The sequence below is a fragment of the Globicephala melas genome, chromosome 19 (assembly GCF_963455315.2).
Source record: "Globicephala melas chromosome 19, mGloMel1.2, whole genome shotgun sequence".
Taxonomy (NCBI): Eukaryota; Metazoa; Chordata; class Mammalia; order Artiodactyla; family Delphinidae; genus Globicephala; species Globicephala melas.
In genome coordinates, this window is record NC_083332.1 from 58,422,853 (window position 1) to 58,440,760 (window position 17,908).

At 49.3% G+C, this 17,908-nt stretch overlaps 1 protein-coding gene across 5 annotated transcripts in view; it reads right to left on the reverse strand.

Moving 5' to 3' along the window:
• Positions 1-17,908, reverse strand: part of MEAK7 (MTOR associated protein, eak-7 homolog) — a 39,484-nt gene that overhangs the window by 6,975 nt on the left and 14,601 nt on the right. For all 5 annotated transcript variants that reach the window (XR_011377000.1, XR_011376999.1, XM_060289379.1 and 2 more), the window contains exons 3-7: positions 17,478-17,708; positions 16,974-17,118; positions 6,531-6,953; positions 2,115-2,233; positions 329-508 (exon numbers count right to left, since the gene is read on the reverse strand). Coding sequence is in view for 3 of the 5 variants with exons in the window: in XM_060289379.1 (XP_060145362.1) it covers positions 329-508; positions 2,115-2,233; positions 6,531-6,953; positions 16,974-17,118; positions 17,478-17,708 (1,098 nt within the window). In the remaining 2 variants the exon portion in view is untranslated. The remainder of the gene's footprint in view (positions 1-328; positions 509-2,114; positions 2,234-6,530; positions 6,954-16,973; positions 17,119-17,477; positions 17,709-17,908) is intronic.

Consider the following 17,908-nt stretch of genomic DNA (forward strand, 5'->3'; position numbering starts at 1 on the left):
ATGTGGTAGAGGCTCTCCCCCGAGCCCCACTGAGTCCCCCCGCCCCGGGATGCCATCGCTGGGAGGTGACAAGACGCAGGGGCCCCAACGGTGACTCATCGTCAAACCCTGGAACTAGAAGGAACCCCAGACCCTCCTCATCTTGCAGACAAGTCCCCACCCCCCCCGGGATCCCACCTCCCTGGGGTGGTTCTTTCTACTAAACTTCCACCCACTGGCATCCCTCTGGCCAGCAACGGCTGCTGGAAACAAACTGGAATAAACCATCTCCAGATGGAGGAGTAAAAGGGACAAAGCCGAGAAAGGGGAGAAACGCCCCCATGCTCACCAGCTGTGTCACCGAAGCATCTCCCACCGCCCACACCTCCATCTTCTCGAACCGGAAGTCCTCCTGGGCCGAGAGCTGAGGGCTGTTGTACGTGGTACATGTGGGCTTGGCCTTGCTGTGTCCTTTCCCGAAATCGACATCGATCCACAGGCCAAAATAATTGTGCTGCCCTCCCATGCCCTGCGGAGGGAGGGGCATAGCACCGCCTCGGTCTGGAGCACCAGACACCTGAAGCCCACCCCAGCCGTCATGCCACCGGGGCGTATGAGAAGTGAACGCAATTTTCTTCCTTTCTTCCTTTTTTTTTTAACTGTGAAATACATATTCACAGATTGATACAATTTAAGTATCCCATGACAAGCTCCTAGAACACTCATCAAGGTGTCCTGACTCGTACGCCATGGCCCTTTCTCACGGGGCTGCACTGGCAGGAAACACAAGGGACAAGAGAGGAGAAAAGAACAGAGGCCCTCAGGCCTAGAGACCCCAATCGGTAAAATAAGGAGAGAGGTCTACACAGCACTTCCCGGACAGGGATGCCGATCCGTACCCGGCCCAGGACCCGGTGCTCAAGCAGGCAGGTTGTTCACTCAGCACAGAAAGGAGGGAAAGGAGGAGGCAGCCCCGGGAAGGCGGGAACCACTCGGCACACGGTCGGCTCTGAGCCAGCGGCCGATGGGAACAGACTGCTGTTCAACCTCTCTGATCCCTTTCTCTAGGTGCCCTTTCCACCAGTGCCTCCCCGCCCGGCCTGGGGAGCCTGGAGCTAACGCCAAGCAGGAGACCAGGGCAGGAAACGCAGCTAACCTCGGGGCTGCTTCTCCCCTCGGGCCGATTACTGACCACCACCGAGACCCACTGGGTGCTGCTCCTGAGGCCAAGGCCCTCGCCCCTGTCATCACCAAACTGTCCTATCTTTTTTTTTTTTTTTTGCGGTACTCGGGCCTCTCACTGTTGTGGCCTCTCCCATTGCGGACACACAGGCTCAGCGGCCACGGCTCATGGGCCCAGCCGCTCCGCGGCATGTGGGATCCTCCCGGACCGGGGCACGAACCCGTGTACCCTGCATCGGCAGGCGGACTCTCAACCACTGCGCCACCAGGGAAGCCCCAAACTGTCCTTTCTGAAAGGCGTCCGAGGTCATCAGGTGGCCCCGTGGGAGCCTCAGAGTGAGCCTGGGAAGGAGCACAGGGCCCTCTCCACACCGACAAGATGGACCAGCCTCTCCGGCCCTTGGCTTTGCAGAGACAGGGCTGGAATTTCCCGAGAGGGGCTTTTTAAGAAGCAGGGGAAAGAAATAGGCTGGTGCTGCCAGGACACACATTCCTCACCCAAGCTAAGCATCTGTGCGGGCGCCCGTCCCCACCACCGCCCCCGGCCTTCCCCCACGTCCTCTTCTTCCTGTGCTCCGGCTGGAGCACAGAGCAGACAACCCCCCGTGGGTCCAAAGGGTCTGGGGAGCCCAGCCCCGGCCCCGCGCCCGGGTGGTACCCCAGGCAGGGCAGCATCTCCAGCCATGAAGGCCACAGACCAACCACCTGATGGCCAGGAACACTGGTCGACTCTGTCATTTGCACACAAACCTCGGAAATGCCCCAATAGAGGCCCCTTTTTTCCACGAGAGAAATTCTGTCCTCGTTGTCGCTCATCGCATCACCACCCTGAGACTCGGGCAGAACGAACTGAGCGCGTACGGCTGCCCTGACGCAGGGCGGAGTGTCCCCGGGCACGTCGGGGTCAGTGCATCACCATGGGGGGGACGTGCCCTGCCCGCCCAAGTCCTTACCAGTCCATTCGGGATGGTCTGCTGCCCTTGATTCAGGTACATGTAGTGGTCATTGTAGCCCGTGGAGGTGTACACGGCCATGCTGGGGGAGATGGAGAACAGGAAGCACCTGTCATCGCCTGAAATCGATCACAGCAAGAAGAAGCAAGGTCAGCCATCGGCGCTGGGCACGGGGAGAAGCAGGAAACGGAAATGGGCCGTGGCTCGGATGGCTGAGCAGGAAGGGCTCCCCTTGGGTCCTCGGCATGCGCGGGGCTCCTGTGCATTGGGGGCAGGGCCGGCCGGCCGGCCAGCGGGCAGAGCCCGGGACCGTAGGATGACCTGCGGGTGCAGGCTGAGAGTGAGCGTTACAAAGGAATGTGACATCTGCTTGCTGGGAACACCTGTTAGCGCTCTCCCGGGGAGATGGGAGCCCTGCCCCACCGCCCCTGAGTCAGCAAGAGCAGCCTCGTCTCAACTAAGGAGCAAGGGGCAGGCGGCCACTCCACGTATTGGCTGGGCACTCACGTGGCCTCAAGCAGGCACATCACCCAGAGCGGAGAAGGCAGGGTACCTGTAGACACAGCTGCCCACAGGGAGGGGCGGGGACACGCAGGGAAAGGGGACCCTCTACCTTTGCCCGGGCACAGGAGTGGGCATGCCACCACTCAGAGAAGGTACTGGTCAAAATCCTGGAAATGAACAGCACCCTCCATCTCAGAGACTCCTGCCCTCCCCGACGCACTCACTAGGGAGGGGACGGAGGCTGCACCTCACCAAGGGAACTCCCGGCTAGGCCGGAGCCAGACCAGGGATGCTCCCCACAGCTGTGAGACCTTGGCCGGAAGGACCGCCCCTTGACGGTGACAGCATGAGGGCACCTGACACAGGACCGAGCTCGGGTACTTGGGGGTCGGGCCATTCGTCAGGTGGGAAGGAAGCTCCAGGAAGCTCCAGGGAGCCCGAATGTGGAGGGCGGACAGGAAGGGGGCTTTGAGCCCCAGAGGGGCCTTGGGGAGGACAGCCCTCGGCCACAGATGGGCCTGGACCTGCCGAGTCAGGACCAGTGACGCTCGGGCCTCTGCGGGGACTTAGCTCCCCCAAAGTCGGGAAGGAGGTCCTGAGGTGGAGACGGTTGGGTGAGAGCCTCTCAGGGAGGAGGGACCCCGCAGGGACACGGCAGGGCATGGGGGAAACAGCAGGGCCCTCGGCTATAGTGCAGGGTGTGAGCCCTGGTTGGGGAAACGGGGAGGTGAGCCTGGGGAGGTCACCAGGACCAGGTGGCACAGGGCTCCCCTCCAGGCTAAAGACTCCAGCTTGAGTCCATGTGCCTCAGAAGGTTGGGTTTAGCCTCAAGGAATTGCCTGGTCCCACCTGTGGCCCCGGGCACTGGGCCTAAGCATCACTTTGCCTTGCCATCCTAAGGCTGCCTTTCAACCAACATTTACTGGGTCCCGGATGCTAAGTGAGGTGATGGGGCCACAAAGCGTGGGCCCCTTGGCTACAACGGACCCCACTCTAGTCCATCCTGCGGTCTGTGCCCAGGGAGAAGGGCCCCGTGGGGAAGATGACCCTCGAGGGTGCAGGGCAAGGACCAAGGAGTCATAAGACCCGTAAAAACATCACTTCCACAGAGGGGCTCCTCACCCAACTCTCACAGTGACACCACCACCCATCGCCCAGTGCGTTACAAGCTGCCATTCCTGTGGTTCTGGGGAACGGAGGCCCAGAGAGGGTAAGCAACTTGCCCAGGACAGAGCCGGACTCAGCTCAGAGCTGCGGGCCTGTAGCTGCCCCATGGACGACAGAGGCGAAAATGAAGTGACCCAGCGGCTGTCACACCATCTCAAGGCTCAAATACTCGGAGTGATTGTTTCCCGGGACAAATGGACAGGAACGCCCTGAACTTGACTGGAATCTGTGATGCTAGGCTGCCCCCTGCTGGAATTCTGTCCTCACGCTTCAGAACAGAATGAGCTCAAGTTTGAAAACTTGGTAATCTCATTTTTCCACCCTTCTTCAAGAAGATGAATTCTGCTTGTTAATAAAACATGAAGACGCAGCAGAGCTGACCTGGAGTTAATACTAAAGGAGCTGGAAGAAGCGGAAGTTCCGTCTATAATAATGATTCTCAGGGTTTTTCCACATCCTCCAACCACACAGAGACCCAGCCCGTCATCCCCCCCAGAGCCCCTCCCCGTGACACCGTGACGGAGAGACCTGGGTGTGTGGAAGCCCAGGCCTGAGACTGGGGTCCCCAGAAGGGCCGCCTTCCAGGGTCAGCCCTTGGCTGGCGTCTGGGAAGGTGGATTTGGGGAGGGTCCCCCCCTCCCAGGACTGATGAGCGGCTCCCTGTGGCTAAGCTGTGTGTACAGACAGGGGCGTTGGTGCCGGACTCCTGCTGTCCTCCTGGGGGTCTGGGGTTTGGGTGCGCGTCAGTCAGAGGGTGCTCATGTGAACGGCCCCCCAAATAAAGACCCCGCGCGCTGAAGCTCTAACGCGTCCCTGATGGACGACACTGCACACGTGCTGTCACAGCTCGCGGCTGGGGGAATTTAGCGCGTCCTGTGCGACCCCACTAGAGAGGATGCTGGAGCCTGGCTCCCCCGGACTTCACCCCCCCAACCCCTACCCAGCCTCTGAGCTGATCGTGCTCTGCATCCTCTCACTGTAATAGATCAGCTGTGATGACAGCGCTGTGCTGCGTTCCCGAGTCCTCCTAGTGACTCACTGATATGTGGGTGGTCTTAAGGGACCCTGACACAGTGGGGAAGGGCTGGTAGCAACAGCTGGATTAAAGATCTAGAACAATCTAAAACCTAGAGAGAACCAAACCCTGGAAGCAACAGGATCTCGGGGATGAAGGCACCCAGCCTTCACACCATGGTCCCTTCCACCCACCCCACCACTGCTAAAAGCCCTCCTGTAATGGCACCTCTGCACCTGGACACGGCTCCCCAACCAGCAGAAGCTTCCCTGGTGCAAGGAAGATGGGAACAATTCCAGAAGCGTGCAGTCCCGTAGAGGACCGCGGGGAGTAGCTGGCACTCGTGTGGTCGGGAAGGCTTCCTGAAGGAGGTGACCGTGGACTGAGTCCCGACAAGGAGCTGACTGTGCACAGGTGGAAGAGGGAGAAAAAGCAGCATGTGGCAAGTCCTGAGATGAGAGCGCGGCCTGTTGTGGCAACTCTGGGTAATTCAGTGAGACTGAGCCCAGGGCCCAGGGCACAGGAGAGGTCGTCAGGCTGGAGATAAAGGATGCACCATTCTGAGTGCACGGGGGGTCCGTCCAAGGGTCTCCAGGGGACAAGCACCACGGCAGGTGGGCCGGGATGTGGCAAATGAACTGGACGGGTGAGACCAGGAGGCGAGGGCCAGGCAGAAGGCACCCGCAGCAATGCAGGTGAGCGTGGGGTGGAGAGAAGAGGGAGCGGGGACGCAGGCAGAGTGCATGCAGCTGACAGCTGTCTGGCTACGATGTGCAGCCCCCATCCCAGAGGAGCACGTGGCCTTTCTCCCCCGTATTTCGCATCTCAAGACCCTGGGTTCTCCCTTCCACTGACCCAGCCAGGGAGGGTGTTAGCCTCGCCCCCTCACTGGGAGGGACTCTCCCCGGAACTGCGTCGGCCAGGCTGCCCCATTTAGCTGAGGGGAGTGAGGACAGGCCTGTATCCGGCTGCTCAGAGCCACTAGGAAAAGGCCTCCATCTCACAGCTGTTGGCCCCCAGGAGACCTTCTGAGAACAGAGACTCGGGCAGCCCGGGGCAGGTCCCAGGGGACACACCGTGACTTCAATCCTGGGAAGACAGATTCACCTCTGAGTACGAGAACAGCCCACTGACAGGAGATGAGCGTTTTCAAAAAGAGTCCTTTAAGAGCGTTTATCAGAGTAGTTCTTTGAGGAAGGGAAGTATTTCATCAGGGCCTTTGATCCAGGGCATTCAAGGTCTAGCAAAGAGCTTCCAATCTCCAGCAAAATCACAAAACCGAAAAACTACGGGCAGAAGCAGCAAAGCAGACCCACACAGGGGGTTCCAGGAAAGGAAGACGGTCCTCCGAGAAAACACACCCCACCTGCAAGAGCCGGTACCTCCCAGTCCCCTATGCAGCACCCACGGCCCAGCCTCGCCCGCGGTCAGGACCTGGCATCGTTTAATGCTGATCCGCTGTTTCCTCACCTGAAGGCCAGGGGTGAGGACAGCTGTCCTGCTCACCTGACCCTGCAGCCAGAATCTATAGAGAAATCCATGAAGTTAAACCATCATAAAGAAACACCCCGTTTCACTATCCCCCCAAACACGTCTCGCAAAACACTTGCGGGAGGAGACGGAAGAAACACACACATCCCCCGGCGGGGCTCGGAGGTCCCCACACAGCAGCCGTCTGACCAGAACGAGCACTGGTGCTACCATGGGGGGTTTTGGTGGCCAAGACTCACCTTGAAACTGAGGCTTGACCTCCCAGGAGCAGGAAGCAAAGCCACCGAACACATGGCCGTCGTGGTCCTCGAGCAGCACCACGCAGGGCCCGCAGTGTGTGATGCGCCCGCAGAGCTGGGCGAAGCTGTGCCCGTGGAGCTCGGATGAGAACAGCAGGCGCCAGTGGTTCCTCTGCTCCCTGGGCAGGTGGGAGTTGATGTAGATGACGGACAGGACATCCAGGACGCTCGCAAACTCCCGTTCCTGGTCGACTTGGCGCTCGGGGACCAGGGTGGCCAGATCGAGGGACGAGCCCAGGAGGAGGAAGCCTTGGTGGATGACCACGCTCAGAAACGTGGCCACGTGGGGAGCCCTGAACACCCAGTCTTCAATTGTGGTTCGGTCACATTCCAGCCGCTGAGGCCCCAGAGGCTTCTCACCGCCTAGGGGAGGAGAAAACAGCATTAGTGGGTGAGGACATCGCCTCTTCTCTACTTACCTAAACCTGCTCTGTCCAGCGGGGGAGGCACGCGTGGTTCGTCTGCATTGAGATGCACAGTAAGTGTAAAAGGCACACCCCATGTCAAAGGCTTGGCGTGAAAAAGAAAATGAACGTAAAATATCTCATTTTTTTTTTACATTGATTGCGAATGTTAAAGTATACTTTGGACATATTCTTAAGATTAATTTTGCTTGTTTCTTTTTGGTATTTCCATGTGGTTACTGAAATATGTAAAATTTCATATGTGGTTGGCTTCGGAGTTCACATTCTGTCTCTATCGGACAGTGCTCATCTAAACAATTCAATATCGACACTCTTATCTTTTCTCTCTGCTCCAAGCTGCATTTCAGAGACACAGGAGACAGCTACACCCTCACCCCAGGGCCCCAAGACTCCCCAGCAATCCCTCCTGAGAGGGCTACACCAAAAGCCGCTAGTCCTAACAAAATCATTTGGAAAGGATTTAGAAAGTGTGCTCTCCTCCAGCTATGGCAGGGTAGTGGTTGGTTACTTCCTGGGCACCCCTCTAGTTTATCTGGGGAGAACGGATATCATTAACTACAAATTATACTTAATTGTTTCCGACCAGCACCCATCATTCTGATTTCCATCTCTTATCTACTAAGAACAGAGGTGACATGGAGGTGATACCAAGAGATGAGCTGTCGGTACTTCATTCATATATATGTATATACATATATATACACACATATATATGTGTGTATATATATATAACAGTATTATATAGTATATTATGTCATTATTCTTTCCAAGTTCCAAATACCTCACTTAATTTTTCAAACTGTGTTTAAAAATCCAACTTTATAATAAAACAGTAACACTTTTATAAAACGAATCTACTTTGCAAAGAGATTCACCACAAGGTATTTTTAAATCGCAAGTAAATTTAATTATATACTGTTTCTCAGCCAACAACAGGAGAATATATATTCTTCTCAAGTGTACCTGGAATATTCTCCAGAACAGACCATATGTTAGGCCATAAAACATGCCTCAATAAATTGAAAAGAACTGAAACCATGTAATGTATGTTCTTCAACCACAATGTAATGAAATTACAAATCAGTAACAAGGCAATTTGGGAATTTCACAAACACATAGAAATTAAAGACTATACCTCTAAACAACCAACAGGCCAAAGAAGAAATCACGAGGGAAGTTAGAAAATACTGAGATGGGGACTTCCCTGGTGGCACAGTGGATAAGACTCCACGCTCCCAATGCAGGGGACACAGGTTCAATCCCTAGTCAGGGAACTAGATCCCACAAGCATACCACAACTAAGAGTTCACAGGCCACAACTAAGGAGCCGGCAAGCCTCAACTAAGGAGCCCACCTGCCACAACTAAGACCCAGAACGACCACATAAATAAATAAATAAATAATTTTTTTAAAAAAAGAAAGAAAAAACTGAGATGAATGAAAACAAAAACACAATATACCAAAACTTATGGGCTTCAGCTAAAGCAGTGCTTAGAGGGAAATTTATAGTCATAAATGCCTATATGAAAAAGAAGAGAGATCTCAAATCAATAACCTAAACTTCTAACTTGAGAAATGAAAAAAAGAAAATCAAACTAGCGATCAGAATCAAGATGGTCAGTAGTAGGACGTGGAACTCACCTCTTCCCACAAAAACATCAAGAATACATCTATGAATGGAACAATGCTCTCAGAAAACTAGCAGAAGACCTCAAACACCTCAAAGGACACGAAAGATCTCCAAGTAACTGGGCAGGACAAAGGAAAAAAACAATAGAGGAAGTGGGACGAGACCTGTGCCCCGGGGGGGTGGAGCTGAAGGAGAGGAGAGGTTCCCGCACCCAGGGAAGCCTCACCGGTGGGGAGAGCAGCCGGGACAGAAAGGGAGCTTCAGCGGCTTGGAGGAGAGCACAGCAACCAGTTAGTGGCAGGCAGGACAGACAGAGACCTACACGGACGGTTGCGCCACTGCCCTGTGTGCCCCAGCCTGAGACGCACGTCCGCTGGTATGGGTGGGGGCTGGGGGCTGTAATACGGGGTTTAGGGGACAGACCCAGGGAGAGGACTGCTGTTGGCTGTGCAGAGACGCCTGAAGGGGCTGGAGCGTGGGGCGCAGCAACCAGGAGTGTTTGCGGAAGAACCCCGGGTGCCATTGTTAAGAACCCCGGGCCGCCACAGCAGCGAAGCACCATTGTTAAGTGGCCAAGGTAGAGGCGGGGCTGCCATCGCAGCCCCTTTCCCCACCCGCCGGCTCCTGCCTACGCAGGCTCCAGGACAGGCTCCTGCCCAGGCAGGTCACACACCCCGGCCACCCCGGTCCCCTCCTGCCTGGGCAGGCTCGTGTGCCCCAGCCACTGCCCTGTGCCCCCAGAAGCAGACAGCAGTGGGTTGCCCACACGCACAGGTGGGGCTGAAATCACAGCTGAGGCCCACGGGCCGTGTGACTTAGGAAGCAGAGCTGAAATCTCTCCCCACAGCTGCGTGAACCTTGGATCTATACCTCCACGGCTGACTTTGTAAATTCAGTGCCTGTGGAGCAACCAGACAGCTGGTGCTCCCGCAGCTGGGACGGGTCTGGCCTTAGCAGTTGTGGGCTTTGTGGGCGCGTACACGCGGGGGCTGGGCTGGGCCAGGGTCTGAGCTGCATCCACAGCTCCCAAAGTGGGTCCAGGTATGTAACGACTGCAGTCCTGGGACCTGACTTCAGTGGATCTGCACTGGTGGCCTTGTGAAAACAAAGCCTGAGAGGCACCAGGGCTGACTGCCAGCACACCCAGAGCTGAGGTGGGGCTGAGGGCAGTGCCAACAACAGTGTACTCGGTGAGCCCGCACAGCAGGTGAAAGGTGACACACTCACAGGGGAACAGCTCCAGCACAGCAATACTCAGTGGCTCCTCTCCCAGTGGGAGCGCTCCAATCCCGCCTATTCTTGCACTGCAGATCAGAAACAGAGCTAGGGCCTTCTACACCAACAGCTAGAGAGCAGACCCTGCCCTGGACAGGGCAGTGATAACCACAGAGGGAAGAGGAGTCCCCACTCACTGGCCAGTGCTGGCTCTGGTCATCGCAACACGAGTCGCACCTCCTATCAAGGGGATAACAGCCAGCACACACTGAGGAAAGAGGCAGCAGGCATCCATACTGAAAACAGCCCTTGCACCAAAAAAATACTAAACCCATGCAGGCTACGCAGGGACACTCCCACATAAAAATAGCCCTCCAAGACCACAGTAGATAATTGTTTCTCCTAAACTCATAGAGCAAGAGAAATACAAGTAAAATGAAGAAGCAGAGGGACCACTCCCAATGCAAAGATCGAGAGAATTCCCCTGAAAGAACAAACAGTGAAACAGGCCTCTTCAGTCTAATAGATACCAAGTTCAAAAAGGAGATAATGAAAATACTGAAGGAACTAAGAAAGGCTATCGACAGAAATGCAGATAACTAAAAAGGAACTAGAAACTATAAGGAGGAGTCAAGAAACATTAGGAGATTCATTTGCTGAGACAAAAGCAGAACCAAAGGCTATGAATAGCAGAATAAATAATGCAGAAGAACGAATAAGTGATCTGGAAGATACAGTAAAGGAAATCATCCAATCAGGACATCAGACAGAAAGCCAAGTGAAAAACATGAAAGCAATACAAGAGACCTATGGGAGAATGTAAAGCATGCCCATCTACACATAATAGGGATCCCAGAAGGAGAAGGAAGAGAAAAGGGGACTGAAAACGTATTTGAAGAAATGATGGCTTAAAACTTCCCAAAGCTAAAGAAGGAAACAGATATGCAGATACAGGAAACACAGAGGGTCCTGAACAAGATAAACCCAGAAAGACCTACACCAATACATATTATAATAAAAATGTCAAAAGTTAAACATGAGAAAGAGGATTCTAAAGGCAGCAAGAGAGAAACACAGAGTTAACGACAAGGGAACCCCCATAAGGCTGTCAGCTGATTTCTCTACAGAAACGTCGCAGGCCAGAAGGGAGTGGCAAGATATATCCAAAGCCCTGAAAGGGAAAAATCTGCAACCTAGGACACTCTACCCGGCAAGATGTTCATTTAGAACAGAAGGAGAGAGAAAGAATTCCTCAGACAAGCAAAAGCTAAAAAAAATACAGCAATACTAAACCTATCCTAAAAGAAATATTGAAAGGTCTTCTCTAAATAGCAAAGTAGTAAGAATCTATAGGAAAGAGAAAATCACAATTATTTTTCTAGAATGTGTTTGAGCCTAAGTGACTACTAGTCTAAAGCAAGTAGATAAATGAAGGGGTTAACATACTTGAAAAACAGGGCAACCACATATCAAAAACATACAACAGAGTCACAAAAATCAAAAAGAAAAAACTATAAGCATAATACAAAAGAAAAGAATCAAAGCACAAAAGGAAAAAGAAAAAGGGACAAAAGAATATAAAATCAACAGGAAAACAAGGTTTAAAATGGAAATAAATATATATCTATCAATAATTACCTTAATGTCAATGGATTAAATGCTCCCATCAAAAGACACTGAGTGGTAGATTGGATAAAAAACAAGAGTCTACAACATGCTGCCTACAAGATACCCACTTTAGGGCAAAGGACACACGTGTATTAAAAGTGAGGGGATGGAGAAAGATACTGCATGCAAACAGAAATGAAAAGAAAGCAGGGGTCGCAATACGCATATCAGACAAAAAAGACTTTAAAACAAAGGTTATAAAGAAAGATAAAGAAGGACACTATATAATAATAAAAGGATCAATACAAGGAGAGGATATTACATTTGTCAACATATATGCACCCAATATAGGAGCACCCAAATACAGAAAACAAATACTAACAGACATAAAGGGAGAAACTGACAGGAATATAGTAACAGTAGGAGACTTTAGCACCCCACTCACATCAATGAATAGATCTTTGAGACAGAAAATCAATAAGGCAACAGAGGTCCCATGTCATACATTAGAACAGTTAGACTTAATTGATATCTTCAGGACATTACATCTAAAAAAAAATACATTCTTTTCAAGTGCACACAGAACATTTTCTAGGATTGACCACACACTTGGGCACAAAACAAGCCTCAACAAATTTAAGAGTACAGAAATTATTTCAAGCATCTTTTCTGACCACAACAGCATGAAACTAAAACTCAACCACAGAAAAAGAAACAAGAAAAAAACAATTACATAGAGGCTAAACATGCTACTAAAAAAACAATGGGTCAGGCTTCCCTGGTGGTGCAGTGGTTAAGAATCTGCCTGCCAAGGCAGGGGACACATGGGTTCGAGCCCTGGTCCAGGAAGATCCCACATGCTGCAGAGCAGCTAAGCCCGTGCACCACAACTACTGAGCCCACATGCCACAAATGAAGCCCACGAGCCTAGAGCCCTGCTCCACAACAAGAGAAGCCACCATAATGAGAAGCCCGTGCACTGCAACGAAGAGTAGCCCCCACTCACGACAACTAGAGAAAGCGTACACGCAGCAACGAAGACCCAAGGCAGCCAAAAATAAAAATAATTTAAAAAACCCAATGGGTCAATGATGAAATCAAAGAAGAAATTAAAAAATACCTTGAGCAAATGACAATGAAAACACAACCATACAAGAACTATGGGATGTAGCAAAAGCAGTTCTTAGAGGGTAGTTCATAGTGATACAGGCCTTCTTTAAGAAACAAATATCTCGCGACTTCCCTGGTGGTGCAGTGGTTGGGAGTCTGCCTGCCAATGCAGGGGACACGGGTTCGAGCCCTGGTCCGGGAAGATCCCACATGCCACAGAGCAACTAAGCCCATGGGCCACAACTACAAAGTCTGTGCACTACAGCCCGCGAGCCACAACTACTGAGCCCGTGTGCCACAACTACTGAAGCCCGCGTGCCTAGAAGCCCGCAACAAAGAGAAGCCACTGCAATGAGAAACCTGCACACTGCAACAAAGAGTAGCCCCCACTCGCCACAACTAGAGAAAGCCCGCGCGCAGCAATGAAAACCCAGCATAGCCAAAACTAAATAAATAAATATATTTTTTTAAAAAAGCAACAAATATCTCAAATAAACAACCTAACACACTACCTAAAAAAATTAGAAAAAGAACAAAACATAAAGGAAAAGATAATAAAGCAAAGGAAAGATAATAAAGATCAGAAACGAAATAAATATGAGATTAAAAAACAAACAAAAAAATCAATAAAACCAAGAGCTGTTTCTTTGAAAGGGTAAACAAAATTGACAAACCTTTGGCCAGGCTCACCAAAAAGAAAAGAGAGAAGACCCAAATAAACAAAATAAGAAATGAAAGAAGAGAAATCACAACAGATACCACAGAAATACAAAAAACCATGAGTGAATACTATGAACAATTATATGCCAACAAATCTGACAACCTCCAAGAAATGGACAACTTTCTAGAAACATATAACCCATCAAAACTGAATCACAAAGAAAGAGACAACTTAAACAGACCAATCACTAGAAAAGAAATCAAACCTGTTAAAAAAAAAAAACAGCAAACAAAACAAAACCTGCCTAAAATAAAATTCCAGGACCATATGGCTTCACAGGCAAATTCTACCAAACATACAAAGAAAAACTTATACTGATCTTTCTCAAATTCTTCCAAAAAACTGAAGAGGAAGGAACACTCCCAAAGACATTCTATGAAGACACTATCACCCTGATACCAAAAGCAGACAAAGACACTACCAAAAAAGATAATTACAGGCCAATACCTTTGATGAATATAGATGCAAAAATTCTCAACGAATTATTAGCAAACCGAATCCAACAACACATTAAAAAAGTCATACACCACAACCAAGTTGGATTCATCCCAGGATCACCAGGATGGTTCAACATATTCAAATCAATCTACATGATACACCACATCAACAAAAGAAAGGACAAACACTACATGATCATCTTAATACATGCATAAAAAGCATATGATGAAATTCAACACCCATGCATGATAAAAGCCCTTACAAAATTGGGTATAGAGGGAACGTATCTCAACATAATGAAAGCTATTTATGACAAACCCACAGCCAACATAATACTCAATGGTGAAAAGCTGAAAGCCTTCCTGCTAAAATCTGGAACAAGACAAGGGTGACCACTCTCACCACTTCTCTTCAACATAGCATTGGAAATCCTAGCCACAGCAATCAGACAAGAAATAGAAATAAAAGGTATTCAACTTGGTAGGGCGGAGGTAAAATTATCATTATACACAGATGACATGATAATATATATAGAAAACCCTCAAGACTCCACACAAAAACTACTAGAACTCTAGAGCCCACAAGCCACAGCTACTGAGCCTGCAGGCCACAACTACTGAGCCCGCATGCCTAGAGCCCATGCTCTGCAACAAGAGAAGCCACCACAATGAGAAGCCCACGCACCACAATGAAGAGCAGCCCTTGCTTGCCACAACTAGAGAAAGACCGTGTGCAGCAACAAAGACCCAACACAGCCATAAATTAATTAACTATTTATTTTTTAAAAGATGATTCAAAGAAATGGAAAGATATCCCATGCTCTTGGATTGGAAGAATATTGTTTAAATGGCCATACTACCCAAAGCAATCTATAGGTATAATGCAATACCTATGAAATTACCCATGACATTTTGCACAGAAATAGAACAAATAATAATAAAATTTATATGGAACCATAAAAGACCCAGAATTGTCAAAGCAATCCTGAGGAAAAAGAGCAAAGCTGGAGACATAACCCTCCCAGACTTCAGACAATATTACCAAGTTACAGTAATCAAAACAGCATGATATTGGCACAAAAACAGGCATATAGATCAATGGAACAGAAGAGAGAGCCCAGAAATAAGCCCACACACCTACGGCCAATTAATCTTCAACAAAGCAGGCAAGAATATACAATGGAGAAAAGACAGTCTCTTCAGCAAGTGGTGCTGGAAAAGCTGCACAGCTGCATTTTACATCAGTGAAGTTAGAACACACCCTCTCACCACAAACAAAAATACACTCAAAATTACTTAAAGACCTAAATATAAGACAAGACACCATAAAACTCCTAGAAGAGAACATGGGCAAAACATTCTCTGACATAAATCATACCAATGTTTTCTTAGGTCAGGCTCCCAGAGCAATAGAAATAAAAGCCAGAATAAACAAATGGGACCTAATCAAACTTAAAAGCTTTTGCACAGCAAAGGAAACCATAAACAAAACAAAAAGACAACCTACAGACTGGGAGAAAATATTTGCAAATGATATGACCAACAAGGGCTTAATTTCCAAAATATACAAATGGCTCATACAACTCAACAACAAAAAAAAAACAAACAACCCAATTCATAAATGGGCAGAAGCCGTAAACAGACATTTCTCCAAAGAAGACATACAGATGGCCAAAAAGAGAAGAGATGCTCAAGGTCGCTAATTATTAAAGAAATGCAAATCAAAACTACAATGAGGTACCACCTCACACCAGTCAGAATGGCCATCATCAGAAAATCTAAAATCAATAAATGCTGGAGAGGGTGCGGAGAAAAGAGAACCCTCTTGCACTGTTCATGGGAATGTAAATTGTACAGCCACTGTGGAGAACAGTATGGAGGATCCTTAAAAAACTAAAAATGGAACTACCATATGACCCAGTGATCCCACTACTGGGCATACACCCTGAGAAAACCATAATTCAAAAAGACACATGCACCCCAGTGTTCACCGCAGCACTATTTACAAGAGCCAGGACATGGAAACAACCTAAATGTCCATGGACAGATGAATGGATAAAGGAGATGTGGCAGATATATATAATGGAATATTACTCAGCCATAAAAAAGAATGAAATAATGCCATTTGCAGCAACATGGAGGGACCTAGAGATTATCATACTAAGAAAGGTAAGTCAGAAAGAGAAAGACAAACACCATATGATATCACTTATATGTGGAATCTAAAATATGACACATATCTATGAAACAAAAACAGACTCACAGACATAGAGAACAGACTTGTGGTTGCCAAGGGGGAGGTAGGGGAGGGGAGGGAAGGATTGGGAGTTTGGGATTAGCAGAGGCAAACTAGTATATATAGGATGGATAAACAAGGTCCTACTGTATGGCACAGGGAACTACATTTAATATCCTGTGACAAACCATAATGGAAAAGAATAATAATATAGGGACTTCCCTGGTGGTCCAGTGATTAAGAATCACTTGCAATGCAGGTCTTGCAATGCAGGTGACTCTGGTTCAATCCCTGGTCAGGGAACTAAGAACCCACATGCCGTGGGGCAACTAAGCCCACGTGCCGCAACTACTGAGCCCATGTGCCACAACTAGAGAGAAGCCCGCACACTGCAATGAAAGATCCTGCGTGCTGCAACTAAGACCTGATGCAGCCAAAAGTAAATAAATATTTTTTAAAAAGAGTAAGAATGTATATATTCATATATATATATATATATATATAACTGAGTCCCTTTGCTGTACAGCAGAAATTGACACAACATTGTAAATCAACTATACTTCAATAAAATTTCTTTTTAAAAAAAGGAAAGAAAACCAAACTAAATCTAAAAGAAGCAGAAGAAAGAAATAAAAGACTTGGATGAAGATAAATGAAATAGAGATTAGACAACAGAGAAAACCCATAAAACCAAAAGTTGGCTCTTTGAAAATAACAAAAAGTGAACAAACCATTAGCTAGACTGACCAAGAAAAAAGGAGAAGAATCAAATGGCTAACATCAGAAATGAAAGTGGGGACGTCACTACTGACCCTGCAGAAATAAGGATTATAAGGGAATACTATGAACGACTGCCCACGGTTAAATAATCTAAATAGTCCTCCAAAGTTGGAAGACCCACATTTGCTGGCTTCAAAGGTTCAGTACAAGCCTACAGTAATGGAGATGGCGTGGTACCACTCTACAAGGCCAAGGTCTAAGGACTGAGGCAGGGCACTTGCCTTGAAGCTTCATCTCGGAGCACAGCTGAGCAGCCAGCACCTGCACCCTGGACAGGGAGCCTGGGCCTTGCTTCTGAGTCCAGCCTCTCAGCTCCTGTCTGTAGTTTAGCACGTGTGCCACAGAGCCAACCAGGTCCTCTGTAAACTTGAAGACCGCAATTTTACCATTAATCGCATTTCCGTTGTCACCTATGACCTACATCATATCAACATGGGGAAGGGTGTCTCATGTCCTTAAGGCCAGCTGTGATGGACCACAATCTGGAACAGATCATGTAACTTGGGTAGTTACTCATTTTTCCAATGACACATTTGGCTGGTCTAGATTGCCAGTGCCTTTTTGTCCAGGAGTTCTGACCTCAACCAGTGACATGGTCTAGGTACCCGCCCCCCGGGGTGGACTTGTGCGCAATGCCTCCATCAGCTGCTTAATCGTCCTAGGTCCCCCACCAAAGGATACCAAGGTTGCTTGGGATGGCTGCAAAGGGCCTGGTGGCCTCTTACCTTTTTGACCTCTCTTGCTTTCACGGGACCTTCTGTGGCAGAAATCATTTTCAGGATCACGAGACTCTTCTCCTCAGCATTTCCTTTCAAAAGGTAGGACATGGACACTGTGAACTGCTCCTGGGAGATGCGCTCACTGGGCCCCTTGGTCTTCCCAGTCACGTCCACCCTCCGCATGCCCTCAAACAGTCTGGTGACCATCTCTTGGGGAAGAGCTTCCCCCACATGGCTCTGCGGGGACAGGTAGGTGAAGAGGTCAGACAGGGTGCCAGTCAAATGAGGCAGGATGATGGAAATATAGCTAAGGGAGAAAGACCAACCACTGCTACCAGCACATAACCTTCCTAGATCCCCAAATGCACCATCTCTCCCCACCTAAGGGCATCATGACACCGCAGGACCCACACACCTAACGCGTCCTGGCTTGTGGC